This window comes from Mollisia scopiformis, assembly GCF_001500285.1.
Source record: "Mollisia scopiformis unplaced genomic scaffold LY89scaffold_34, whole genome shotgun sequence".
Taxonomy (NCBI): Eukaryota; Fungi; Ascomycota; class Leotiomycetes; order Helotiales; family Mollisiaceae; genus Mollisia; species Mollisia scopiformis.
In genome coordinates, this window is record NW_017263614.1 from 201,294 (window position 1) to 228,293 (window position 27,000).

The 27,000-nt window shown below is 46.6% G+C and overlaps 8 protein-coding genes across 8 annotated transcripts; 5 read left to right on the plus strand and 3 right to left on the minus strand.

Moving 5' to 3' along the window:
* Positions 1-45: 45 nt before the first annotated feature.
* LY89DRAFT_347154 (DUF221-domain-containing protein) lies at positions 46-3,491 on the plus strand. The gene is made up of 3 exons (XM_018206892.1): positions 46-511; positions 567-1,109; positions 1,163-3,491. Exons 1-3 carry the CDS (start codon positions 413-415, stop codon positions 3,476-3,478), a joined length of 2,958 nt encoding a protein of 985 aa, XP_018062353.1. The 5' UTR covers positions 46-412; the 3' UTR covers positions 3,479-3,491.
* An 8,852-nt stretch (positions 3,492-12,343) lies between these two features.
* Positions 12,344-14,289, plus strand: LY89DRAFT_765403 (uncharacterized protein; the record flags this gene model as incomplete). Its single annotated transcript, XM_018221669.1, has 6 exons — positions 12,344-12,361; positions 12,620-12,716; positions 12,770-12,809; positions 12,969-13,004; positions 13,540-13,629; positions 13,672-14,289. The coding sequence occupies 6 exons, from the start codon at positions 12,344-12,346 to the stop codon at positions 14,252-14,254; spliced, it is 864 nt and encodes a 287-aa protein (XP_018062354.1). The 3' UTR covers positions 14,255-14,289.
* A 731-nt stretch (positions 14,290-15,020) lies between these two features.
* Positions 15,021-15,802, minus strand: LY89DRAFT_347254 (uncharacterized protein). The gene has a single exon (XM_018206893.1). The coding sequence runs from the start codon at positions 15,712-15,714 to the stop codon at positions 15,163-15,165; it is 552 nt and encodes a 183-aa protein (XP_018062355.1). The 5' UTR covers positions 15,715-15,802; the 3' UTR covers positions 15,021-15,162.
* Positions 15,803-16,349: 547 nt separating this feature from the next.
* Positions 16,350-17,705, minus strand: LY89DRAFT_711819 (putative zinc-binding oxidoreductase ToxD; the record flags this gene model as incomplete). The annotated part of the gene is made up of 4 exons (XM_018217929.1): positions 17,310-17,705; positions 16,990-17,254; positions 16,856-16,940; positions 16,350-16,802 (listed from the first exon to the last, which is right to left on the minus strand). Exons 1-4 carry the CDS (start codon positions 17,587-17,589, stop codon positions 16,350-16,352), a joined length of 1,083 nt encoding a protein of 360 aa, XP_018062356.1. The 5' UTR covers positions 17,590-17,705.
* Positions 17,706-17,819: 114 nt separating this feature from the next.
* Positions 17,820-18,790, minus strand: LY89DRAFT_691313 (uncharacterized protein; the record flags this gene model as incomplete). Its single annotated transcript, XM_018216280.1, has 2 exons — positions 17,820-18,641; positions 18,723-18,790. The coding sequence occupies 2 exons, from the start codon at positions 18,785-18,787 to the stop codon at positions 17,993-17,995; spliced, it is 714 nt and encodes a 237-aa protein (XP_018062357.1). The 3' UTR covers positions 17,820-17,992.
* Positions 18,791-22,429: 3,639 nt separating this feature from the next.
* LY89DRAFT_742299 (uncharacterized protein) lies at positions 22,430-23,640 on the plus strand (the record flags this gene model as incomplete). Its single annotated transcript, XM_018220807.1, has 2 exons — positions 22,430-23,006; positions 23,081-23,640. The coding sequence occupies 2 exons, from the start codon at positions 22,430-22,432 to the stop codon at positions 23,638-23,640; spliced, it is 1,137 nt and encodes a 378-aa protein (XP_018062358.1).
* A 340-nt stretch (positions 23,641-23,980) lies between these two features.
* On the plus strand, positions 23,981-24,665 carry LY89DRAFT_600480 (exonuclease rnase t and DNA polymerase-like protein iii; the record flags this gene model as incomplete). Its single annotated transcript, XM_018210160.1, has 3 exons — positions 23,981-24,028; positions 24,077-24,211; positions 24,261-24,665. The coding sequence occupies 3 exons, from the start codon at positions 23,981-23,983 to the stop codon at positions 24,663-24,665; spliced, it is 588 nt and encodes a 195-aa protein (XP_018062359.1).
* A 157-nt stretch (positions 24,666-24,822) lies between these two features.
* Positions 24,823-26,959, plus strand: LY89DRAFT_347385 (phosphoglucomutase-like protein). Its single transcript, XM_018206894.1, has 4 exons — positions 24,823-25,031; positions 25,087-25,388; positions 25,436-26,452; positions 26,500-26,959. The coding sequence occupies exons 1-4, from the start codon at positions 24,979-24,981 to the stop codon at positions 26,790-26,792; spliced, it is 1,665 nt and encodes a 554-aa protein (XP_018062360.1). The 5' UTR covers positions 24,823-24,978; the 3' UTR covers positions 26,793-26,959.
* Positions 26,960-27,000: the final 41 nt, after the last annotated feature.

Here is a 27,000-nt window from a genome sequence, read left to right on the forward strand (position 1 = left end):
CTCCACGGCTATGAAGCTGTTGGTCGTCTGTGATTCCTAGAACTTCTTTTCTTCCTATCCTGTCGTTTCTCGATTCCTCTTCTCCTCTCCTTTTTCAATCCTTCACTTCTCCATCATCATCCGTATTCACGCATCATTTGTCGGACCGTTTATCGAGACTGTTCAGGAGCTTGTGACATTCCTCAACATCCCTGTTCCGGCCCGCATCAACCACATCTAATCGAGGGAGTACAGTACCCTCAATTCACAACCCCCTCCAACAAACAACAAACAACCAACGACCAAACACATCCGGCAAATCTATCAACACAGGAGAGACCTGTTGTCCTCGAAACACCCACCCTCAAAGAAGGGCACAAAACAAGTTTTCTTCCTGGCCTCTGGCCCGTCATAGCCATTCGCTTTTTCCAATATGGATATTCTCAGATCGGTAGATTCCCTGCTCAGGAGAGATACGGAATCTGGTGCAGAAGTCCTCCTGGATCTCCTGAAAAATCCATACGAAGCCCAGGTATGTTTCTGTGTCTGCGAACATGTTTCATGCGAGTATACTAAATCGAAAGTAGCTTCAACAAAATTCCGTTTATGCCAGTTTGGGTACGTCGATCGGCTTCACGGTCTTCCTCGCGATCGGATTCTCCTTACTTCGACCTTATAATTCCGTTGTATACTCTCCCAAGCTCAAGATCGCAGACGACAAACATGCGCCTCCGCCAATGGGAAAGGGCATCTTTGCCTGGGTCGGACCGGTTATTAAAACAAAGGAGCAGGATTTGGTGGGATTGATCGGACTTGACGCCGTGGTTTTCATGAGGTGCTTGGGTATGTGCCGGAATATATTTTTGGTGATGACGGTTATTGGATGTGGTGTGCTGATTCCCATCAACTTGATTCATGGGCAACGATTCGCAAACGAGAATACGCTCCAGAAGATTACTCCGGTAAACACGTTCGATGTTGCAAATTATGGCATGACGGTTTGCGCCTGGCTTTTCAATGTTACGGTTGCCGGTTTCCTGTGGTGGAATTACAGAGCTATTCTAAGATTGCGGAGGCAGTACTATGATAGTCCTGAATATCAAGCTAGTCTTCACGCGCGAACATTGATGGTATGTTTGCTAAAACGAAAACATATTCGACTTGCTTGCTGACAAGTTACAAGATCAATGATATTCCGAAGAATGACAGATCAGATGAGGGAATTGGGAAGTTGATTGATGCAGTTGTACCGACATCCTCCTTCTCTCGAACTGCGATTGCACGAAACGTCAAAGATTTACCCGACCTGATCGAGCAACATAGTCGAGCAGTCCGAGAACTTGAACGACATCTTGCAAAATATCTCAAAGACCCTCACAATCTTCCTCCGCGACGACCAGAATGCAAGCCCCACAAGGACGATCCGAATTGGGGTTCATATTCCAAAGGACAAAAGATGGATGCTATCGATTACCTGACATCGAGAATCAAAGAACTTGAAATCGTGATCAAGGAGGTTCGGATGGGCGTCGACTTTCGCAACCCTCTCCCTTATGGTTTTGCTAGCTACGAGGAGATAGCCGAAGCTCATAGCATCGCATATGCTGCAAAGAAGAAACATCCGGATGGTACAACTATTGTGCTAGCCCCAAGGCCGAATGATATCATCTGGAAGAACATGCCTCTGAGCAAGTCACAGAGGCGCACTAGAAGAATGATCAACAATCTTTGGGTTCTTCTCCTTACGATTGTATGGATTGCCCCGAACGCGATGATTTCGATTTTCCTCATCAGTCTTTCAAATCTGGGACACGTTTGGCCTGCATTCCAAACATCTCTTGCGAATCACACAACCTGGTGGTCAATCGTGCAAGGTGTGGCTTCTCCTGCCATCACATCTTTGGTTTATCTGGTACTACCTATTATCTTTCGCCGCCTTGCCATCAGAGCAGGAGATCGAACAAAGACTGCTCGCGAGCGTCACGTTGCAGCCAAATTGTATACCTTCTTCGTATTCAATTTCTTGATTGTTTTTTCGGTCTTCAGCACTATTTGGACCTTCGTTTCTCAGGTCATCCAAGACACAAATAGTGGAACTGATACCTGGTCTGCGATCAAGAAGGAAGACTTCGGACGATTGCTATTCATCGCGCTATGCGATCTCTCGCCTTTCTGGATTACGTGGTTGTTGCAACGAAATCTCGGCGCCGCAGTCGATCTAGCACAACTGTGGACTTTGGTGTGGAGTTTCTGCGCTCGAAAGTTCTCTAGTCCAACTCCCAGAGAGATGATCGAGTTGACGGCTCCTCCGGCGTTCGACTACGCCTCATACTACAATTACTTCTTGTTCTACAGCACTGTTACTTTGTGCTTTGCGACGATCCAGCCTCTGGTCATCCCTGCTTGTGCACTCTACTTCCTCGTTGATGTTTATTTGAAGAAGTATCTTCTACTCTATATCTTCGTTACGAAGACGGAGTCAGGTGGCATGTTCTGGCGCATGTTCTTCAACCGAATGGTCTTCGCAACGATGCTTTCCAACTGCGTTGTATTCCTCGCATGCTGGGTACACGGAAATAACATACACACCCAGGCCTTAGCGGTGGTGCCTCTTCCTTTCTTGATGCTACTGTTCAAATGGTATTGCAAGAGAACCTATGACGACAAGATCCACTACTTCACTGGTAACCGCAGTCACCTGAAAGACCCTGAGGCTCTGCACAGCAAGATTTTCGATTCCAAGCGCGATCGTCTCGCTTCACGCTTTGGCCATCCAGCTCTGTACCGACCACTGATTACCCCCATGGTCCATGCCAAGGCGCAAAATATTCTGGCTTCAATCTATGCTGGCAGGTTGACGGATAGCAATATTCAGGGTTCTGCCGATGCTTCCTCCATGTCGGGTTACTCTGACACGTTTGCTTTGAATCCTATGCGAGCCGATCAACCAGGAAAGAATGCGACGATACCCGGCTTTGAAATGGTTCCAGAAAACCGGCTCGACTTTGAATACTATAAAGGCAGACATGAATTCGCTGATGAGCATGGTGGCAGTGGTGGTATATACGGCAAACCAGAGGATATCATCCGCTCTGATACACCAGGTTCATCAAGCGCGTTCGGCACAGATTCGAGACCTGGCACACCAACCCGCACTCCACCTCCCTTCGTCCCTGGCATTGTTCCGGTGAGGAATTACTCTGGCGTATCTTACGATGCTCAAGGCGATGTCGGCTATGGTCACAACACTGGTTATGGTCCACCACATACCAGCGAGACATCAAACCTCGTCCGTGGCGCAGCAGATGTCCCATTATCTACACCTCCTGTCCCATATGGACGAGATGTAAGCGGAGAGCACAGGGCGCCAGGCTTCTTAGGTGGTGGACCACAAGGTTATGGTGGCTTGCCACAGTCTGAGGTCGAGTATGATGGAGATCCAACAAGTTATGACTATTTCAGAACGAGGCGACAGAATGGTTGGAGTGGTGCTATCTAAGCATCGCTCCACGCTTAACTTGTATATTATGATGTTTCAATAAGGAATGGATACCGCACTGCGGTGCTGGAAGGGAGCATTGACAGGCTGTAAATTGCCGAGGTGCATGGGGTAGACGGACGGTGCATTGGTACTGGCGTTGTGGTCTTCTTGCTCGTATACTGGCTAGTTAATTGGATGAGGAAGCCAGGTTCAGATGAGGCATGGGGTTGCATTTGAATTTGGGCTGGTGGTGGGCTCTGTATGATTCACGATCAAAACGTACTTATAAAAGCTTAATACACTTCATGAACCTCGTATCACTTGCATTCTTTCTTGTTATTTTATGTGATGGTCTCCCGTGAGAGCAATAATTCCTTTTGCTAGTTTTGTCTCCGTTGCTGCTTCTTATTTGCTTCCTCTCTTCTCCCTCTATCCAATTGAGATTTCAACAACATCACAGTCTCGTAGCAAGTGCGTTTGACTTCGCCCTCTTTTCATCTGAAATAATACTATCATTTTATTTGCTTGTTATAGTATATTGACATTCTGGCCATACTTATGTCACAGTTTCCTGCTCTCTTTGTATTCTTCACTGCCTGTGTGCAAAGAAATGAGGCTCTACGGCTCCTTCCGCATGTCTCGCTTAATTTTTACTCGAGAAAGGAGATCACAGAAATTCAATTTCTTCTCTGGAAGCACAGGTTTGTATTTGATTGCTTCGTATCTAAACTTGTTTTCTACATACAACCACTTTTATCACTGTTATCACGGTTGAGCTGTAAGAGAAGTTTCCCCCAGTTTCTAACATATTTTCCTGGGTAAAGTGTGTGTGTGGGTGCACAGTCCATCACAACGAATCGTTCTTGGGCTAGAGACCTTATTGTGCATGCACCTTCACCGTTCCGAAGTTTCCCTCTCCATCGTTTTCATCTTCGATCAGTGTTTCCAAGTGTCGAAGACACGTGCAGTCCATCCTACTCAAAGTCCAGGGACTTCCACCTCTTTCCACATCTCAAAGATACCTTACCCAGCCGATCCTCTCTTTGAAATAGCGAGCTTGAGTCACATTTTCTGCAATTTCTTGTGTGCGTTCTGATGATGCGTCTTCATTTTCGAGGTTTGGGAGGCTAGGTTGGGTGAAAGTCTATTTTATGGAGAGTGGAATTGCAGAAATGAATGTGTGTCTTGCTCCAACGTTCTCCTTACGTTTCGTTGAGTTCTGTTGCATCATTACTTTTTGGCTTCCTATTTGGTGGCTTGAATGCCATGGCAAGAGTTCTATGAGAGATCAAGTGCGAGAAGATCTCCGAAGTTAAGAAAGATGATGGGCGGCGATGTGGTTTGGCTGTTGATGAGATGAGAAAACATGTCCTCCTACTACCACAGAATGCATGTTCAACTCGCTCAAGCTCTCAAGTCATGCTCTGACCCTCGAGACAAGTCTCGAAAAGTTCCAACCCATTTCGCATCATCGCCCACTCGGTATCCGACTCAATGCCCAAGAAGACGTCACAATGTTCTTTAACCTTCTACAACTTGCTCGAAAAGGACCATGCAGCACTTCCCATGCCCTCAAGAAAAGTTTTATTGTGCCGTTCTCTTCCGAAATACGGTATACGAGCACATCCTGCCCTTGGTCTTGGTGATTCATATCCGACATCGCTCACAAGAAGAGTGGTGTTGGGCTTCAATGTTTCGGAGTCCTGCTCTTCCGGCACCAACGTGTCTACTTTTGCTGCGCTTGCTTATACTTACATTTCAACTAGATTTGAGAGATCACACGATCTTGATCTTCGATATGTCTTTATGTAATGGTCTTGCTATATGTTTCGACAATGTTCTGAGGAATCTTTGGAGACAGTTCGGCAGTTTGAGGTGTGTGTTCGGCACGTGAAATATGATGTCGTAGTGTAAATGTTGAAATGTAAGGAAAGAGCGAACTTAGAATAAGTCAAAGCATGGAAGATCACAGATTTGAGTTGGCGAGAAAAGCATTGGAAGTCTTATGCTGCGATATATATTGCTTTCGACTTTTTCTGGTTGACTTCAGCTGATATCGCCCATCGTGCTTCACTTGAGATGTCTTCACTCTATGTTTTGGCTTCATTGTGCGGACTAGCAAGCAGGTTCTGTGCGAATGTGTGCTTAAGCTTCAGAAACACATAGAATCGAGAGATGCTGGCATCGTATCGTCATGCATCCTCAGCATCAGGACAGTTCTTCAGTACTACTGTTGATAACATACGAGTAGCTGCTTTCGGAATATCATGAGCACCTTCATTTCTATCTGACTCACATCCTAAGTATGGTTTCAACGCTCTCTGAGCTTCTTTTGTGTAACTTGTGACTTGAATTGAAGGACAGTCATACAGTACCAGTGTTGATAAAATACGGACACTTTCAACAAACATCATGAGCACCTTCATTTCTATTAATTCACGTCCAAATGATCGTTCCAACACTCACTAAGCTTAATTCTGTGCTCCTTGTGACCCAAATAGAGTTCAACCACCCCACTTGGGATTATCGTATGCCTCATCATGAAGTCAACATGTCTTTGTGCGCTACCCCATAGCATAGTTCCTTGGCATATCAGAGCCGTATATAAGAAAATCCTGCCTCCCACTTTCTGCTCATTCCTCCATCCTCCTACACATCAAAACTTTCCACCAAAATCTCAATTTCCCACATTATCTTCATCTCACACCCGTAACAATACAACCTTCATACAGCAACAACACCATTCACACTCTTCTAACCACAGCACAATGATCACACAGGCAAGTACATCCCCCCAGTAAACTCTCCGCTCGTAAAATATCCCCTCATTGTCGCCGATTTGCAATGGACCTCGTCGTCGTAGTAAAATTTGCCAGTTGCATGCAGTGCATGAGACTGGAAGTTGGCGAGTCTCGAGTTTTGATTTCTTAAAACAACATGAGCAGTTGCTCACTGTTGCTTCCTGCATCTCTAGATTCCTCATCGTAAAAGCTTAAACCTCATCGTCGTTGTCGCGAGACCGAGTTCGCTGTCGCAGTGCGATCGCATCTCAGGTGCGAACAACAGCAATACTTCACCCCTCCAAAACTCCTCCTTGCCCAATCATTATTTTTTCCTTCGATTCGAGTGATCAACTGTATCATAAATCTTCATCGATTGCAACTTCGCTTCAGAAGCCTTCCTTTTTTCGAAATTTGCATTGTGCGTGCGAAGTCCTTCGCTGCAGTGCAGATTTCTTTCACGTGAGTGGCATTTTCTGCGGGTGCAGAACAAGAGCCCGAAAAACCATGAGATCATCCCCTTCTCTGCGTCATCCAGTGGCTTAATTGAATATGGCCTTTGTGTGAGAAGTACCCTTGCCCTCTGAAGAGCTCTGGCTTCTTGAATAGAGTTCAACCATCTTCGAGCCGGTCGAAAAGGGGTTCCTCGCTTAGCCTTAGCGGGCTTCACGTGACCCACAACCCTCTTCTTCTCAACACTTCCACTTCTACCCTAAGTCACTTTACTTTCACAGTTGGATTTCGATCTCCCTTATACTATCACTCATGGATCACCCCTCGCTTCTCCCAATTTCCTTTTCGTCAACTCTTTTCTTATTTAGAATGATGTCGCCTTGCTTTCATCCTCACATTCCCATCCAACAGTTGCTAGAAGTTCAGTGAACCTTATCGGCATACAATATCTTCAGTTCACAAGATGCAATGAGAAGCTCAAAGCTTCGCGGATGCATGTTGATGATTTATTTTCTCTCTTTGGCTTGGATGTCAGCTCGTTCTCATCCTGATCTCACTTCTCATTTTTAACTTCTAAGCTCCTGTTGAAACAAGTCTATTTCTTCAAAGTGTGAAATAAATTATCTACTCTCTCAACTATTGCCGTCGTCGTAGTATTTCGCGACATTGACTTTGCCACGCTCACGAGCAATATGGAACGTACCCCATATTCCCCATTTTCCAGAACAGTCTGACGCTTTTGCAGTTTCAACAGTATGACTACATATATCTGTCTTAGTAGACCAGAAGGGAGTGCAGAAAGTAGCCTGGGAAAGCGAAACTGCACGATAGCCGCCAGCTTTGCGGGGTGCAACTCCCCGCAAAGTGGATTGGGGACTTCCCCTAGAATCACCCGGGAAGATGCAGCCTTCGGGTAATGCGGACCGGTGAGCTTCAAGAAAATAGTGCTCCCTCTGGTCGAACACACAGATATATCCGCCTCTAGCAAGTCTAGTTGGTGATGGACCCTCGGCGCTGGTTTGGTCCGACCAGCACGAGGAAACACAAGATAGCAAGTCCGCTCTAGCAGTGCTGAGAGATGGTTTGTCTTGTGGGGTGCGCAGTCTTAGTACGGCTTGTATGTTCTTCATCCCTGTTCATGTTCTCTGCTGACTTGACTTCAGATTGGCCAAAGCACAAGGTTGCAAGTCCGCTCTAGCAATGCTGAGAGATGGTTTGTCTTGTGCAGCTCGTAGTTTCAAACACCAGGTAAAGTCACAGTTCCCAGTCCAATTTGAGATTTCACTTGCTAACTTCTCTCCAAACGGAACATTTGGGCATTGAAAGTCAACTTTGTTACTTGTTTTGTCTTGCTTTCATCTCTTCTAGCTGAAGTTTCAGCCTGTTTCCAACTACTGACATGCTTGCTTGCTCTTTGTTATGTTATCTGACTTCTCTTGATCTCTAAGCAACTTGGCTGACTAGTGTCAGTTCTCATAGCAGTGCAGACTTTGTCCCAAGTTCTTGTCTCGGTAACATTGTTTCTTCGAAATCGTGAGTACATCCTGCTCTTCTCTTCACCGTGCCTTGCTAACGTCTGCTCCATGTCGCTCGCAATCTCCTTTCATCGAACTTGGAGCATGTAATTGTTCAGGTGAGACTGCCCCCTGTCCCTACTGAGTACATCTCTGCCCCATCGTCATCAAGTGATGGCTTTGAGGCCACATGACTCGGTAGAGTCTTGGATACAGTCTCACCAGCACATTGCACACCGTGCTGACGGGTGCGCAGTTCATCGTTTTCGACACGGACTTGGAACTTCAACAACAATCAGGTGAGACTCGCTCCCCAGCTCGTCGTCCTCCTCTCGTCATGGCTCACCAAGTGGTGACCAGATTAGCAGAGGTGGATTGGCGCTGATAGCAGCTCACCAGTACATTGCACGCCGTACTGACAGCTGGGCAGTTGCAATTATACGATTTCGCTCCAACAATTATCCAGGTGAGACTTGCCCCAGCCCAGTTGAGTCCGTCTCTTGACATGACTCGCTAAGTGGTGAGTACATGGGTAAGAGATGGACTGACTGGCAGTATCTCACCAGTACATTGCACATCGTACTGACGGCTGGGCAGATCTTCGTGTTCAGACTTCTTGTTTGCAATCATCATTTCTTTCGATTCTTACTGCAGAGACACAATCCAATTAGGTGAGACTTAGCCAAGCTCACCAGCACATTGCACATCGTTGCTGACAGGAAGTCCTGGCTACAGATTCAGACTTACTCATATATCTGGCATCAGGTAAGCCCTGGCCAGGCTTACCAGCACATTGTACACCGTGCTGAGAGTGCATCCCGGCTGCAGATCTGTCTTCTCATCGACTTCACTCTGGCTTCGCCTTCGATATATCATCAGGTAAGACCCACTATCCATGCCTTCATCGGTACGCCAGATCGAAAGATCATGGCAAGTTGAGTTGGCGGTCTTACCAGCACCTTGCACATTGTGCTGACATGCAGTGCCCGCTGCAGATTCTCAACGGCAATCCCTTTGCTCCAACTCAACCACCTTGAGTAAGTCCATTCCCTGTTCAAGTTTCTTTGCAGCTTCTTCTTCCAAGTCTATTTTGTTTGCTGTCTTGCGCATTGTCTATTTTGTGTTGTTTTCGATATGTTTCATGGGCAACGGCGATAAGTGCGACCCATTCTGCGAGTAGGTTCCTCCCCTATCTCTTCAAATTATCTCTTCATTGTCTCCTATGTCCGTCTCTGCTCTCTGCTCTCTTTTCTCTTCTCTCTTCTCTCTTCTCTCTTCTCTCTGCAGCGTCAGGTAAGTAATCGAGCCACCTGCAGTGCAGTCTCTCGCTTATCTCCTTGGTGTCTTTCTTATGTTTCTGTCTGTCTTTCTCTCATTCTCGAGGTAAGTGGCGTATTTCCTGGTGAAGGAAATCGACCACTCACATCCGAGCAACACTGTAACGCGGCACCTCACACATCCCTTTTGTCATTTTCCTACCTCTCTCATCCGCCAGGCAAGTACTAGGCTCCTTGAATGTACGTTTCGTCTTTCGCATTCCGCTCTCTTACTTTTCTCTAGGGGTAAGTAGCCGAGCAACACTGCGATGCAGCGCCTCAAAATTTCTTACACTATTCTTCGCTTGTGGTTCTTATCATTTCTTTGCTCTCATTCCTCGCTTTCGCTCTTTCTATTTCCAATCCGACTGCATGTATATGGGTGATACTGTAGTGCAGTGCCTCAACTTTCTCTTAAATTATTCTTCATTCGCCTTTCTCACTGTCTTTCTCTCTCGCTCCCTGTCAGGTAAGTGGTGTATTTCCTCGGTAAGGAAAATGACCACGGTTCCTGAGCAATACCGTACACACATTGCGGCGCCTCATTTCTCTTTCCCATCTCTTTTGTTCTCTGCGTCTCTCTTCCTCTCTTCTTGGTTAAATATTTGAGCAACACTGTCCAATGCAGCGCCTCGCCTCTTCTTTTTCTGTCTCTCCTATGTCTTCACATTTCGATTCCTCTCTTCTCACCTTGGAAAGGTAAGTTGAGGTAAGTCCCGCATTTCCTCGGTAAGGAAATTGCTACATCTTGAGCAACACTGCGCACGCAGCGCCTCTCATCTCTTTCGTCTCAGTTCGTAAGCATTTCTCAATTCTCTTACCTCTCTCTTTCTCTAGGTAGGTTGAGGTAAGTTCCAAGTTTCCTTGGTAAGGAACGTCACTCTGAGCAACACCGTCACGTGGCGCCTCAGCCTCTCCTTCTGTGTCCTCAGGTAAGTGGTGTTGTTTCCTCGTAAAGGAGACTAATCACCACGAACCCCTGAGCAACACTGTTGACGCAGCGCCTCGACATCTCTTTATTTTTGCTTTCGATTAAGCCATTTTGTTTCCTCAACCATCTGTAACACGCGCTACAATTGCAGCGCCTCAACTCTTTCTTTGATCATTCTCATTTCTCATTCATCTCGTGCTCTTCGTTTCTCTCTCTCTCTCTCTCTCTCTCTTCTTACTAGTAAGTAGTGTTGTTTCCTCGATAAGGAAACCAACCACTTTGAAGTCATGAGCAACACTGCCGACCTCAGCGCCTCATATCTCCTTCGTCTTGTTCATGTGATTCTCATTTATTTCTGCCTGGTGCTCTATAATTGGGTGTTGTTTTTTTCTTTTGACAAGAGAACTAGCAATGTCTCAGTAACGATGTTCTTCTCTCCAATTGTCCTTGCCCTTCCGTCGCTCCTCCTCGACCACGTGTCATTTCTTTTTTATCTTCTTCATCTTCCGCGAAGACTTTCCTCGTCATTGTTGTTATGTTTGATCTGCTTGTGCAATTTCTCAGACTTGACGTCCGAGAAGACGATAAACTAAAGTCTGGAATGACTATAACTCCTCTTCTACCCAGGATGGTAAACTTGACCGTCCGAAACGACGAAAAACTACGTCCCATTCATAGTCACTTACCTTAGTTATGTGCATTCTTGCTGATCGTATACTGTTTATACTGGCGAGTGCCTTACGATTCAGATGTTGTTTTGCGAACAATTGCTGAGTCTGTCTGTTTTCTTCACGATGTGCTGATTACATGACTTTACAAGCTCATGAGATAACGAACCTAAACCTTCATGCTACGTCACGAATTCCCTTATCTCTTCTTGAAGCGAGACTTCTTAAATGATGTGTCAGGAGTTCCCGAATGTTTGCTTCCTTCGTTGCTTTGCAATTCAGCATCACGACTTAATGAAATATTACCTTATGAAACGCCACTTTATGACCTCATGATCTCATGAATTCACTTTTCGTCTCTCATTTGATGTTGCTTGTTTATGTTCAGTGTTGTAGACGACTGTCCCCTCAGCGGGAGTACTTTCTGATGACTTTCGACTTGACGTCTCTATGGCCTGACGAAGTCACGCTGGTGATGTGATGACTACATGAATTCCCTTGTCTCGTTTCAATTGTTGATCTCTGCATCTTTCAATTGTTGCGTGATTTTGTTTTATTTCTTGACTACGATTTGATGACTTGACGCGTCGATGACTTCACGATCTTATGACTTAATGACATAATGAAATCACGAATTCACTTTGTTTCTCTAATTGTCTGGTTATACAGGTACTTTTGCTTCTATCTTGTATCTGTTCTTTTTGTTGCTAGCTTAAGACCTTATTACTTGATAACTGCACTTAACGATTTGATCACTTCGTAAATCTGCAGTTCCATTTGTTGCTCCAGTCCACGACACATCTAAAAGCCTCCTGATTGGCGTTAAACTCTTCTCATATTTTATCTTGTGTTGTCCTCCCCATTTTCCCCAGTGGGAATACGGCTTGATGATTTACGATTTACGGGCTAGCAATGATCAATGACTGACGACTGAACGACTTGATGGTCTAACGATTTCATGTTTGACGATTCATCGAAGTGCACTGTCCGTAATTGCAAGCCTGTGTTTTCTCTAGTGAGCTTTGGATTCCTTGCGTTTCATCTCTTGCCTTGGTTTGTGGCTTCTTGCTACAATTTTACCTTATGAGTCCACGATTGATGACATGATTTACGATTGACGAATGATGGATGATGAACTCATGAGCTGCGACTTTGTAGTTTTGTCCTAATTATTCTACTGTTCTGATTGCGTGCATCCTTGTTTCAAACATTCTGCGAGTTATGTCTACGATGTTCGAGGTGTGCGAAGCAAGCTCAGATGAAGTCCTCGTCCGACTTGTTAGGATGTTAGATACAGTAGATTTCCTTCAAGACTTGGAAAGCACATGCCACTGTTCAATGAAATTGATTCTCAAATGCTAGTGCAGAGGCGCACCGTAGCAAGTTCGGACGAGTTCATCGTCTGATTTGTGGTGCGCAGCTCATTCGTGTCTAGAAGGCGGTAAACTTTCCCTCCCAGCTTTGCTTTCAGGGGCGATTGTACTGATGCCTCTGTAGATGAGATTTCAAATGCTAGTGCAAAGGCTCACTGTAGCAAGTTCGGATGAAGTGTCGTCCGATTTGTGGTGGGCAGCTTGGTTGTCTAAGATGCAAGGTAGGCATTTCCCCTCATCTTCTTGATGAAGTAGTGACTAACTCCAGTAGCAGATTTATGCCCCTATTCTACCCGTTCACTCAATGCCTGTTGGTAAGCCATTTTTTCTTGAAATGTGCTGTCTTGTCAAAGATCGCTGATGTTTTTCACGAACTGTCCTAGTAAAACCGATACACTTGTCTGTCTGAAGCAAAAGGTGAGCTACTCTCTAAAGTTTTACTGGATTTTCGCTACCTGAATATCCAATTGCAGTACTGAGGTGCAAGTTTTCCGCGTGAACATACCTTGGTAAGGTTCTCCAGTTCCCTGTATCAAGATGTTGCTGACACAATGGACTTCATCTGAGTTCCCCACATAGAGAGAGCCAGAACACAATGCTTCTCTGACGTCGCGTGGTAGGTAAACTGCCCTTCCATGCTGAAGAATTGGAATTTGTTGACTGCATGAACGTGGACCTTCTTCATGATGAGAACACAATATGAATTATGTAACGGTAAGGTTTCTCTTCCTCTCTTGCTAAGTCCTGGACTGACATTTTGCCAATGTGTTGTCCAAACTTGGTGGAAATGTCAGGTAAAGAGACAGCAAGTGATTTCTTCTCTCTGCACTTTCATCTCATCTTGATCAAGATCTCTTCTTTCCAATTTCTTAATGGCAAATCTCCTTGGGGAAAAAGGAAAGTCTTCTCCTCTTCCAAGCCATCCCTAGACGAAGCTGATCACTTTGCTAGCCTTTGTGCACTTTCAATACTTCGTAAATTGCAAGAGGAAAGTCCTCCCTACCCTTCCTACTTTTTCAGTGACCAAGCTGATCACTTATATAGTTTTTCCTCTCGAAACCTCATCGACTCGTCGAGGCAAGCCACCGAATCGAGGCCCGAGACGATCGACAAACGACAAACGACAACCGAGAAGTAAGTGGAGGATGGTGGGTGAGGGGCTTGGTGCGCTGGAAGGCAAGGGTGGGCAGATAATGAGATGATGGGAGGAGATTGGGGGTTGGATAACATCCGAGCGAGGGAGTCGGGAGGAGGAGGTTGGAGGAAGGGCATCAGAGAGTACTGGAGGAGCAGTGGTTCCGGAGGAAAGGGTGAGGCCGAGATGGATGACTCGACTACGATCCGATGCAAGCCACCGATACGAGGCCCGAGACGATTCTACGAGCGGACGAACGACATCGAACGAGCGACCGAGCGATACCGAACGAGCGACCGACATCGAATGAGCGAGCGACACCGGCCGAACGACCGAGAACGAACGACTGCGAACGATCGATACCGATTTCGACATCGACGTGTAGTGAGGTGTATTTGGGGATGGATGACTTGGTGGACAGGGTGGTGGATTCTGAGAGAAGAATGTCCGGGAGTTGCATTGGAGATATGGAAGAATGTGCGTGAAAAGAGTTGGAGTGGAAGAGTTGGAGCAAGTAAGATTGGAATGGCAGATGTTAGGAGGGGCACGGCTGGCAGGTATTTTGGGAAGAAGGGTTATTGCTTTGGATGGGAGAGGTGGACTGAGGAGGATAGTGGTGGTTGAAGGAGATGGGCAGATATTTGGGAGAAATGAATTGGTGAGGTTGGAAAAGGGGTTAAGCGAGGTTTACGCGAGGCAAGCCATCGAATTCGAGGCCCGAGACGAACGATCACCGAACGAACGAACGAACGAACGACCGAGGGGAAGTGAGGGGGAAGGAGAGGTGGAGAATGGGACAATCGGGAAAGGAGTGTTTGGGAAGGGATAGGTTTGATGGAGTGGAGGATCTGGGTTGTGTGGAGGACTTGGGTGTGGAGTTGTGCATGTGGGTGGGTTGCATTCTGGTTGGGGCTGATTTGGGGAAGAGGATCCAGACGGGGAGACTGGAATTGAGGGTGCAGAGCTTGGTTGGACTTGAGTATCATGGAGGAGCGGTGGACATGGGGGAGGTGGCTTGGCTGTGGGGGAGTTAGGCTGGCTGTAATTTGGAAAGTAGGAGATGGATGGGAGGTTTTGGAGGGGGAGGACTTGGATAGGGATAGGGAGGTCTGAGCAAATGGGCATGCTAGGTGAAAGAGGAGGACTTGGGTCTGGAAGGGTTGTGTATCTGGGCGAAGAGGACTTGGGATGATTCGTATAAGGGGTAGAAAGGTGGTTAGGGTATGAGGGGTTGGCTGGCAGTGGTTGGTAGAGAAGGAGTTGGACAGATGTGGAAGAACAAGGAGGACATGGAGATTTGGTAGAAAGCTGGAAAGGAAGAGTTGGAGATGACGGGCTTGGGACATGGAAGCCTTGGAGTTGGTATGGGGAGTTTGGTAGTAAGGAAGTTGGCTGATAGATAGACTGTCTGGATTTGATTCTGAAGAAGGGTCTGAGTTGGACGGAGGAGGTGAAGTCGGAAAGGGTTTGGGGCTAAGGATCTTGCGATGGAAAGTTGGAGATGCATGGGGCTTGGAAATGGAAGGAGTTGGTCAGGGAATTTGGAGGCTGGGTGGATATTGATAGAAGGAGAGCTTGGAGAAAGTTTGGAGTAGGAGGGGGTGGGAGGACTTGGATACGATGCGGTAGTTGGAATTTGGAAAGGACTTTTGGTTGGGAAGGTTTGGATGGTTTGAGTAGGAAGATGTCTTGGGTAGGAGGAAGTCTTGGGTAGGAAGAAGTCTTGGGTAGGAGGAAGTCTTGGGTAGGAGGAAGTCTTGGGTAGGAGGAAGTCTTGGGTAGGAGGACTTGAGCATGTGAAGAAGTTGGAAATGGTAGCTGAAGTTTGGGATGGGTAGTGGAGATGGAGAGGGGCGACACGACGACAATGTACGACCTCGACGACTCATGACTTCGAATACCTGCGACCTCGAATAACTACGACCTCCCCAATCACGATACCTCCGACCTTCGACCCTACCCCGACAATCGACCAAACAACCGACAGTGAAGGAAGGAGAAGGAACATACAGAGCATATAACAAACAAAGGCATAAAGCGGAGGGAGAAAAAAGGCTAGACACTATTAAAATACAAGGATTCATCGTGGAGGAAGTCAAAAGGCCGTTCTATTTTCTATGATCAACTTACTTCATCCAGATCTAGCGAGCAAAGTTTGGAGCCGAAATGAAAAAAATGATGAGTTTCCCCTTTTCTCCCCCATGTTCTGAACAGAAGGATTTGGCTGATTTTGATTTCTTCGATGTTCTGAGGAGGTGGGCTATGGCTTACCTCCCGTGGCTTTCTGGTCAAATTGGTCAATGAAAAATCTTGGAGCTGAAATGAAAAAAAGATAAGTCTCCTTGTTCTGGAATTGGATGAGCTTTGCTGATTTCCAATTCGTAGGTGTGTTGAAAGGTGAGGGGGTTTTGTCTTTACCGCCCCTTGGATCTGGGTGTAAAGCTTGATGCTGAAATGAAGAAAAGATATGTGGTTGCGCTCTTCTATTCTGTGTGAGAAGCACCGACTGCAATAGCATTGGAGGAGGTGCTGGCAGAAAGGTTGAGATGGAGGCCGTTTCTTTGATCGATGTTGAAAATGGTAGATAGAGAATGAATACATTTACTCCTTTTTGACTTCTTGCTCATCACCCATATTGCTTCAATGACTCTCTGCCCGTCTCTTCTTGATATGCACTCCAACCAATCCGTTTTCCCATCTGTCACCAACCCACACACAATCAAGGCTCTCCCACCCTCGCCACCAACTTAACCCCACTCACCCTTCCCTCCCTCAACTCCTCCATCCCACCCTGAATGCCCTCCAAACCCCCCTCCAACAACCTAACCGGATGTCCCTTCACCAAATCCTCCCTCAACAAAACCTCACAAAACGCAAAAAACCTCTTCGCAAGCTCATAATCCTCCGGCACCGCATCCCACTTCTCGCCTTCGATCTCAAACGGCTCGCCTCGCATCGTATACCCCAAATAAAAGATATTCTCTACGTCTTTTCGGGGGAACTCGATGCCCATGAGGTTTACGTAGATCTTTTTGGGCAGGGAAGGGGAGGTTGTGGTTGAGAGGGCGGCGGCACAGATTAGGGCCGAGGAGGTGGTGGCGATTGTGTCGAAGACAAGGGTTAGGGTGTTGTTTGTTAGTGCGTTTATTACTGTGCCGCAATTGGGATCGTGCTGGTTCTTGTTAGAATTTGATGCTGCGAAGTACAGAGAAGAGGAAGAGATACATAGTCAAACACGTGATCAGCCCCCAAACTCTTCAAAAGCTCGAAATTACGCGGTGATGCTGTAGTGATGACCTCAAGACCTGACCTGTGCACTACATCAGCATTCATCCCAAATTCTAGAGAGCAATTTATACAATTTCGCAAATTGAATAGCCATCGTCCCACTCGCTGAACTCCCTCCATAAATCAGGATCGCCTGGCCCTCACTCTTCTTCTCGACTGGTAGCGTAGGAAACGGTAGTCCCAAATGCTTATAAAAGCCCAGTCCGATAGTACCAAATCCACACGTCAACGTAGCAGCCTCCTCGAAAGAGACGTTTGGTGGGATGTGCATTGATATATCGCCTTTCATCAGAATGTATTCCGCGAAACAGCCATCTTCGGGTTCGAGATCATTGCCTATTCTCATTATCAACAACAACACCCAGAAACAAACGGAATAGCAAATGAGTACCTCCATGAGAAAACCCAAATACTCGATCCCCCTTCCTAAACTCCTTCGTGACTTTACTACCAACCTCAACAACAACACCAGCCGCGTCACAGCCTAGCAATGAATGCGTAGTCCCCGGCCGGAATCTCTCATCAAGCGTTTGCCAATCGGTGGGGTTGAGCGCTACAGCCACGGTCTTAACGAGGATATATTCATCTCGAAGTCTGGGGATTGGGATGGGGAGGATGGCAGCTTTGCCGACGGCTGTCTTGACCAGCCCTCGATTTTTGGGGAGCGACATTGAGAAAACTATAGCGAAAGGAAAATTTCAAGGAATTGGACTTGCTATATATATTATTTTGGCAGTTCACGTAGATCACTAGGAATCGGGGTTCGGAATAGTTTGTAAGTGACAATTTCATAAGGTTTGGATGATGACTGAAATGTCGGGGTAGTTGATTGCTAAGCAGATTGCGCTAAGTGCTTCAGAAGCTTCAGTCCACAAACTAGTAGCATGCATAAGCCATTATAGGTCTATCTCTCGCATCTGCCTATTACACCTCATCCCTTTCCCAAGGAGCACATCTCCTAACAGCCATATAACCCTGGAAACAACAGCACGTGACCAGAATTGATCGACAGGGCAGTTTTCCCCCGTACCCAACCGCCCGGACATTCCCTATTCCAGGATTCAATATGGTTGTTCAAATCTTCCATTTCCATAAGCATCCCGACAAACTTTCCCTCTCTACGATAACCTTGACACCACACTTGATACCAGTCTCTAGCAGTTCGTCTATTTCAGACTTGGAAGGTCTGTGACTATACTCGGTGAGAGTGATATGAAGCGTTTCGAGACAGGATACCTGCTTTTGTTCCTTCTTTGCTTCAAGAAGACCAAGAGCATGAACCACAGTCATTCTCGAGCCTAGGCGTAGAGACAGATGTCGAATGTGTGGAGGAAGCAGATCTACCATCGGTACAACTCTAGGATCGAGTGGTTTATCGTCATCCCCAAGATCTGGTCCGTTATCGTAGGTATAGAGCCATAAGTCGAACGCGACCACATCTATGACCTCCAAGCTGCTAAACTCAACAAGCGACTGAATTTCGTCACAACCTCGTCGACAATCTCCGGCAGATTCAAGGCAGAGATATTTAAGTGAAGTTCTGACACGGAATAAACATTGAACAATCTCGTTTAGGTTATCTCCATCGCCCGAAGATCCGCTCCTGTTCCAGCTTCTGTACTGCCTTCCGAAGGTGAATCGCTCTAGGGCTGGGAAACAGGTTATGAATTGAGATAAAGACCTGAGATCATCCGTGTCATAGAGTCGAAGCTCCAAATCCATGGTGGGTAAGCGGAGTTCGCTTTCAATTCGATCCAAGTGGTATTCGGTCAGGACGAGTTTCTTTATTGATGCCAGCTTACAGAACTGCAAGACCATAGGCATAGAAGGAGATGATGCCAAGATTCGATCCCACTCACGAAGTGGCATGATCTCTAGAGTTCTCAGCAGCTGGAGATTCGGGACAGCCTGCGGAAGGTTCTGCTTCGAAATAACATCGCGAAAGACTTTCGAGATGTAACGATACTTTGATGGTTGTAAGACGTTGCGACCATCGCTATTTAGATCGATCGATAATTGTTGCAGTTGAGGTAGGAGTGTCAATGCAATGGCAGCAGCCCCATCGGCACACCCGCTCCTGATAGCCTCGAACCAATGCGCCTTCTCCGGATTCTGATCGTCAAAGGATGCAATTGCGTTGCAAAGCTTTGTGGACAGGCTCGAACTAGGATCGCAAAACATTCCTGTGTAGTGTAGCCGAGTCTGTGTGCTGAAATCTAGGACGACTTTGAGATGGGTGACATATTGCGCTAGTTCAGGACGGTTGAGGATTGAGCGCAGGAAATTCAAGAGCTGCCATTGATCGGCCCCGAAGAATGATTTGTAGAGGATGGATTCTGCGACGGCTCTCATTTGGGTTGAGCAGAGACTCAGACTACAAAGGTCGCGTCTCAACACAGTGTCAGTGTCATGGCGGTTTTCAGATGGGCTGTTAGGCTGGGCGCAATATTGAAAGATGTCTGCGAGTAGCTCATCGGGGAGCGAACAAAGGGAGGTCGCCATCTTTTCCGAATTGATCTGTCGGGAGTGGATTCTGCTTGTCGTGTAGTTGTTTTTGGAGGGTGTGGTCCATGTTGAAGAAAATAGGTATAGGACGTGGATGGCACACTAGGCTCATCTCACGTGGCCGGAATTGTCTTGGTGTCCTTGACAATCTGCGAGATTGTTGATGAAATTGAATGTCTTCTGAATCTGTAGCTAATATGTGTAGATATATGATCTACCTGAAGGTTTCAAAAAATCGTATATGCAAATTTCAAGGTGCGAGCAAGAATCTAAAATGTGAAATTTGGAAGATACCCAATTCAGAACAAACATCCTGAGCTTGATTCCAATGTCAGAAGGTGATGTCAGAGAGTGGTACTGCTATTGTGTAGGGGAAAACTGGTCCCGCCTTTAAACTTCTTTCGGATGGTCAAGCTTGGGAGTTTCCATTGAATCTAAATCACGCTCTTTCCCCGCGCGTTTTCACTTCGATTTGCTTTTGTGTTCAAGTGGCGATGGTTTTATATCCTATGAGATATAGGTCATTTTCTGTACTAGATGTTGCAAAGAGAGTCAGAGTGGATGGCGATGCCTTAAGCAATAACGGCAATGATCTGTACTGGGAGCGCAGATGAGATAGTCGAAGTCAGCTGCAGAGCAAGCAGCCTGCAAGATATCAGAGTTAGTATAGTCACGACGAGATACGTATTTCTGCAAGAATGTCTCGATATCAAAGAATGGTTTGTAAAAAGAACATCCTGCATGTTCGGCAAAGTTAGTGTAGGCGGAAGGGCATGCGGGAATTGTGTGTGAAGCGCTGCGTTTCTGGTAGAACTTCCTTCACAGTCAGGATTCTTTTGTGCCATACGGTGCAGTGTATATTGATAGACAACTTTAATGGGGAGATCGTTGTATACTTGACCCCAAACTAGTATTCGGGCTTGATCAGAGTGATACATCGCTGCCCACTGACTCGAAGTCATGTATAATTGGTTTGGAAATTTTTTCAATATAGCTGCCATACCCCCACTTCCTCCCAGAAATAACCCATATCCCCACCCACGATCTACCTAGCAAAGCCTTAGAAGCCATCACCTTAGGTTCCGCAAAACGGTCTGCATTCTTTGCTTTCCCACTCACGTGCCCAGTATTACGTATTCGGTAATCCCTCAGGGGCTGAAATGGTTGCATAAACACGATCATCCCCATATATCTCGTGCCAAGCTAGATTGCGAACACACTGGATCTGCAAGAGCGTTTCGTGATTCCCCAATATCTTTTTGGCACTTCATAAAGCGCATAGGGCTGCCACTCACAACCTCATTAAGAAATCCTGCATAATGTGGTCCCGACGGCGTGTATCTCCCCCACATCGCTCCGACTTTTGCTCCAATATCCCCTATGACGAACTTAAAAGCAATTTTTGTTGCACGTCGAAGTTTCATGACCAGGCAGCCTCCTTCCGAATTGAGATACTTGTTGCATGTCGCATTTGGCCCTGCTGCAGCTGGGCCGTCTTCATTCTCATTGAGGTACTTGCATGATTTAAGTCTGCGCCATCGTTCGTTGTCACTTATCTACAGCCAAAAACGGATATGAGTCCGTTCCCTCCTGACTGAGGTGAGAGTGGCATCAGAGAGAACGAAGAGTCGAAAGTTCGTTGATGTTAATGTAAAGAACCTGACTGGAAATAACTCGTGGGTTCTACCTCATCGTATTTGAACTGTTCAGCTCTGTAGTTTCCTAGAACTTCAGAACTGCGCGACTATCCACCTTCTTAGCCAATGAGATTTCTATGTACAATGTACTCATTATGGCTATAAACAAAGACTGGATTTACATAGAAGCCGAATCCATCGAGTTACCCGTTGACTTTATGGTGCTTCCACGCCAGGCTACCACACCTCACTCTCATTTACTTCTCATGTCCTTTATAGTATGGGACCGCCCGGTACAATTTTATAGGGTAGCCATGTTCCTATCTTCACAAAAGTCATAATTACACCATGGCTGTATTTGTGCAATATATATACACGATTCAGAGTCTCAAAATTCTTGGTGGCATTTTGGCTATTGGCCTCCTAGAGCGTCTTATATCATGCTTAAAAGTACTTCCTAATGTAAACATAGTGTCTCATCAGGCGAATGATATACAACATCTAGTTCCATCCATTTTCCTACTTCCCTGGCCCAAAGTCTTGGACCGCTTTACGTTTTACATATATTCATCATATCGGGGCCGGTACCTTGGCTAGAGAAATTCGAGAACTCCATCTCACATATGGCGACAATGTCCGTGTCGCTCCTGCCTCGTCTCTTCTATAGCAGCAAAGTCTCTTTGGTTCTATCAATAGCTAGTCTTCGCTCTTTTCTTGGTCATGTGGTCAGGTACGTGCTTAGTATGATACTTCCTTGGTATCAGGTTACTCTCCTCAATGATCTTTGAAGATTTTATCAGCGCCAATCTGATTCTATCCACAGCACTGGAATTTCATACGTCTTAGCTCCACTTTAGGTTATTCATTATCCCTGTCCATAGTTATTCAATATAATAGGTTTGAACTCCGGCATTGTAACTCATGACACTCAATCAGGACCTGTACCTTCCCTTCACTTCTCGTCCCGTGTGGTGCTTGGGTTGCTGAAAGTCGAAATCTGATCCCGAATACTTTCACACGCCCGTAACTCATCGTTCTCCCAAGCAAGTTTTCAATCGGACCTGAAAAGCGAGACCAATTGGAAAGCGTTATGTGCTAAGCCACGATTTGAATGTGCGCACTTAGTGGTGTACGGTTGTTGAAGTGTCGCATTCTTTCCCAATATGGTGTTGCACAACTGCACCTCATGACATCCCACGACCCCGGATACAAGTCGTACTCGCGTCTGGTTAGCGAATATGGTAGCGAAGAGCATAATCACAAGAAGACTATCATTAGAGTACTGAGTTCATAAGTATCACTTGCTGGCTTCTCCGTACGTCTCTACACAACACAGCATCCACTTCTATTGCAAGAACATCGGTCGAAAATGCAAACTCTAGTCATTTCTTGTGGTTCTCCCAATGGGAACAGCGAGATCCTGCTCAAGACTGCGCTCCTCGCAGCAGCCTCCTCATCCCCAACAATCACGACGTCTTTAGTATCCCTCCAATCCCTCTCCCTCCCCTCCCACGCAATGCCCAATCACCTAGAGCAGTCTTTGGATCTTGCCTTGACTTCCATTCCTGATGATTGCCCAGCTCTCTTGGACGCAATTCTCCTTGCTGATGCTCTCATTATCTCCTGCCCCATCTACACCCGCCAACCTGCTGGCCGCCTGAAAGCCTTCACAGACATGGCACTTGGCCCTTTTGTCGATGCGGCATTCGTTTCTCGTGCGCTCAAGCAAAATGCTGCAGGCATTCCTCGCTTCAAAGATTATGTCAAGGATTATGTACCCGATGAGAGGGTATTGAAGAACAGGGTGGTGGGATTGATCGCAGTAGGGGGAGCCATAGGCACTGAGTGGGGAAGTCTTGCACTGCCGGGTCTGCAACAAAGCATTTTCAGCTTGCACGCGAAGGTGGTGGACCAGGTGATTATAAGAGGGTGTCCATTTCCGGGAGGTGAGTATTCTCGAATGAACTGTCATCTTCCTTTTCCAGCTTCTCTTTTCGGAAGACTTATTGCAAGAGCCTAGAGTCATCCTTCACATCCAAAAAGATTGGTAAATCCCTCTCATTGACGCTTAGCACCGAGTACCAGAAGAAGATTGCTAATTCAATCACGAATCACAGCGTCTTGATAGAAGGTGTAGAAGCTATTAACTTAGCTAAAAGGGTCGGGAGGAGCGTTACGAGTGGGATAGGGAAGGGATATGACGAGGCCACCTATCTGGGAGAGGAAGGTAGTTGTCCTTATTGTCATTTAGACCTTGTTGTCTTAGAAGGTAAAGGTAGCAATGCATGCGAATGTGGAGTCTGTGGAGCGAAGGGAATACTGGAAACCTATGGCGAGGGCAGGATCAAAGCTGTTTTTGAGGAGAACAGTGGCACGAGAGTGGTAACGTGGAAGGGAAAGGACAACCATATGGAGGAGATTGAGAAGACTGGAAAGATCCTGAGGCCAAAAATGGATGGGGCCTTTGACAAGCGGGAGGAGTTTGGAAAGATGGAATTTGAGAAAGTTGATTTTCCCAGTCAACGTGGGGATCAGAAATGGATCGCCCTTTTCAAAGATGCAACGCCGCAAAACTTTTAATATAAAGGCGCAAAACCACAATCAATCAGGTTTTGGCAAGAACTGTACGAGAGCCTCGCCATTGTACTAGAACACTGGTCCCGCTTTCGAGCTTCTTTGAAATATCAAAGATAAGGATTTCTAAAGAGTCTCCTTCTTTTCCCGTGTGATTCCACTTTGACTTGCTCGTTTCTTGTCGAAGTGGCATAATGTTGGTTTTGATATCGCACAACCTCAGCAGAAACACGCTAAGGTCGCGCTGCACGTGATGACATCAAGTGCGGCAGCTCTTCTCTTTTGCTGCATCCCGCCATCACGAATACACTTCGATTTGCATGGCAGATGCCTCACAACTCGAGCAATGGCCGAACAAGACCTCAACCTCCCGCTCGTGTGGATTGATTGCGAGGTTCGTCCACTAATCTCCGTTTGCTCCCACGCTGCTGACTGGCAACAGATGACGGGTCTTGACTTGGAGAACGACGTGATGATCGAAATCTTCTGCATAATCACGAATGGAGATCTTGACGTGGTAGACGAAGAAGGCTGGGGAGTAGTCGTGCATCAATCGAAGGAGACGATGGATAAAATGGTACGGAGAGAATGCTTTCATTCCAAAGCCAACACTAAGCAGGTAGTAGGATGAATGGTGTACGAAGACGCACGGCGAAAGTGGTCTGACCCAAGCTGTCCTTGATTCGAAAACGACTCCCGAACAAGCTGCCACCGACCTCCTCTCCTATATCCAGAAATACGTTCCAGAACCAAGAAAGGCATTGTTGGCTGGAAACACGGTCCATGCTGATAAGGCGTTCCTGCGGAAACAACCGTACAAGAAAGTGCATGATCATTTCCACCATCGCATTTTGGATGTGAGCACTATCAAGGAGGCTGCGATACGCTGGTCCTCACATGAGGTATTGAAGGAGGTACCGAAAAAGAAGAATCTGCACACTGCAAGGGAGGATATCCTGGAATCCATCGCGGAAGCAAAATACTATAAGCATGCCATATTTCAGCATGCAGAAACAACGAAAGAAACATGAGGAACATGAGGAACATGAAGATGACCATGAATATGCAATTGCAATTGTTATCGCGAAATATCCCGCATTTCTTTTTATCGTCAATCAATACTTCACTGAGGAAGCGTCTATTGATTGGTGGCGGGCTGAGCCAAGCAGGAGCGATTATTGGCTGCGACCCCACTAGGTTTTCGGTGGCGGTCCGTCACTCAACAGCACCATCACCGCCTTCTGAATTATTTCCCAGCTTTGAGAGCTCAACAACGCAACTTTCCTCTTGTTCCCTCTCTGTCCATTTCTCTCAATCACACAGCAGACCAACTACAACGCAATCATGAGTGTCAAGGAAGTCAGTCTCACCCCATTCACTGACCAAAAGCCTGGAACGTCAGTAGTTACCCCACCATCTGCCCACCGAACCCCTCATGCTAAAAAACAACAGCTCAGGCTTGCGGAAAAAAGTCGTAGTCTTCCAAAAGCCACATTACAGCGAATCTTTCGTCACCAGCATTCTTCTCTCGATCCCAGAAGGTGTCGAGGGCAGTTTCTTGGTCATTGGTGGTGATGGACGATACTGGAATCCTGAAGTTGTGCAATTGATTGCCAAGATTGGAGCTGCATATGGCGTCAAGAAGCTCTTGATCGGTCAGAACGGTATTTTGAGTACACCTGCTGCCAGTCACGTCATCCGCAAGCGTAAAGCTACAGGTGGTATTCTTTTGACTGCCAGTCACAATGCTGGAGGTGAGCGAGCTCTGTCTGTTGAGAGGATTTCTGTTAATGAAATCCAGGCCCAAAGAACGACTTCGGTATCAAGTACAACCTCGCAAACGGTGGACCAGCTCCCGAATCAGTCACAAACAAGATTTTCGAGACTTCCAAGAAGCTCACATCCTACAAGATCGCAGATATTCCAGATGTCGACATCTCTACAATTGGCACAAAGACATACGGCAATTTGGAAGTGGAGATTATCGATTCTTGCACAGACTATGTTGAGATGCTGAAGGACATCTTTGATTTTGCTCTGATCAAGAAGTTTTTCCAAATACACACCGACTTCAAAGTCCTCTTTGATGCTCTCAGCGGTGTCACTGGTCCTTATGGCAAATCTATTTTCGAGACTGAGCTTGGGCTACCCAGCTCCAGCACCCAGAACTGCATCCCATCACCAGACTTCAATGGTGGTCACCCAGATCCTAACCTTACATATGCACACTCCCTTGTAGAGGCTGTCGATAAGGGAAAGATCCACTTTGGAGCTGCTAGTGATGGAGATGGAGACCGCAACATGATCTACGGTGCCAACGCTTTCGTCTCACCTGGTGACAGTCTTGCCATTATCGCTCATCACGCTCAACTCATCCCATACTTCAAGAAGCAAGGCGTATATGGCTTGGCTCGCAGTATGCCAACCTCAGGTGCTGTCGACTTGGTTGCCAAGAAGCAAGGCTTGAACTGCTACGAAGTCCCCACTGGATGGAAGTTCTTCTGCGCTCTGTTCGACGCTGACAAGCTGTCGATCTGCGGTGAAGAATCCTTCGGTACTGGTAGCAACCACATTCGTGAGAAGGATGGTTTGTGGGCTGTCGTTGCTTGGTTGAACATCATTGCTGGAATTGGTGAGGCCAATCCAGAAGTCACACCAAGCATTGCCAAGATCCAACACGACTTCTGGACTATTTATGGTCGTACTTTCTTCACCAGATACGATTATGAGAATGTCAGCAGTGAAGGCGCTGGTCAAGTTGTCAAGGACTTGACAGCCAAGATCGCAGACTCCTCGTTCATCGGCTCTAAGATTGGTGGTATGTACTTATCTCTTCTAGATTGTAGCTTTAGCTAACCTTACCAGACCGCACAGTTGCCGATGCTGGTGACTTCTCTTACACCGACCTTGACGGAAGTGTTTCACCCAACCAGGGTCTTTATGTCAAGTTCTCTGACGGATCTCGCATTGTCGTCCGTCTTTCAGGAACCGGCAGCTCTGGTGCCACTATTCGTCTATACATCGAGAAGCACACCAGTGATGAGAAGACCTATGGTCAAGACGCACAGGACTTCTTGAAGCCAGACATCCAACTTGCAACCGAGCTATTGAAGTTCCAGGAGCACATTGGACGTACTGAGCCAGACGTAAAGACGTAAATATGGTCAGGCATGAGAAGCGAATTCAATTAGACTTGGGGTGGGTAATGGGATATGAACATGGAATGCAGGCAGCCAAAGTGGTACGAGACGATGAGCATGGACCAGTGTCAATACAGCAGCGATTTTAAAAATACACGCACATTCAACGCTCCTCGTTCCTCTATCAATCAAACTGTGATCTTGGCATCAAAGCCACGAATGTATC

What these genes read in the sequence shown, in the direction of transcription:
- LY89DRAFT_347254 (XM_018206893.1), bottom strand. Translation starts at nt 15,714, where the DNA reads ATGAATCCTTGTATTTTAATAGTGTCTAGCCTTTTTTCTCCCTCCGCT.
- LY89DRAFT_347385 (XM_018206894.1), top strand. Translation starts at nt 24,979, where the DNA reads ATGAGTGTCAAGGAAGTCAGTCTCACCCCATTCACTGACCAAAAGCCT. An exon ending in TGCCAGTCACAATGCTGGAG is followed by an intron (nt 25,389 to 25,435) that starts GTGAGCGAGCTC and finishes AATGAAATCCAG; the next exon opens with GCCCAAAGAACGACTTCGGT. An exon ending in CATCGGCTCTAAGATTGGTG is followed by an intron (nt 26,453 to 26,499) that starts GTATGTACTTAT and finishes TAACCTTACCAG; the next exon opens with ACCGCACAGTTGCCGATGCT.
- LY89DRAFT_347154 (XM_018206892.1), top strand. Translation starts at nt 413, where the DNA reads ATGGATATTCTCAGATCGGTAGATTCCCTGCTCAGGAGAGATACGGAA. An exon ending in AAAATCCATACGAAGCCCAG is followed by an intron (nt 512 to 566) that starts GTATGTTTCTGT and finishes AATCGAAAGTAG; the next exon opens with CTTCAACAAAATTCCGTTTA. An exon ending in TTCACGCGCGAACATTGATG is followed by an intron (nt 1,110 to 1,162) that starts GTATGTTTGCTA and finishes ACAAGTTACAAG; the next exon opens with ATCAATGATATTCCGAAGAA.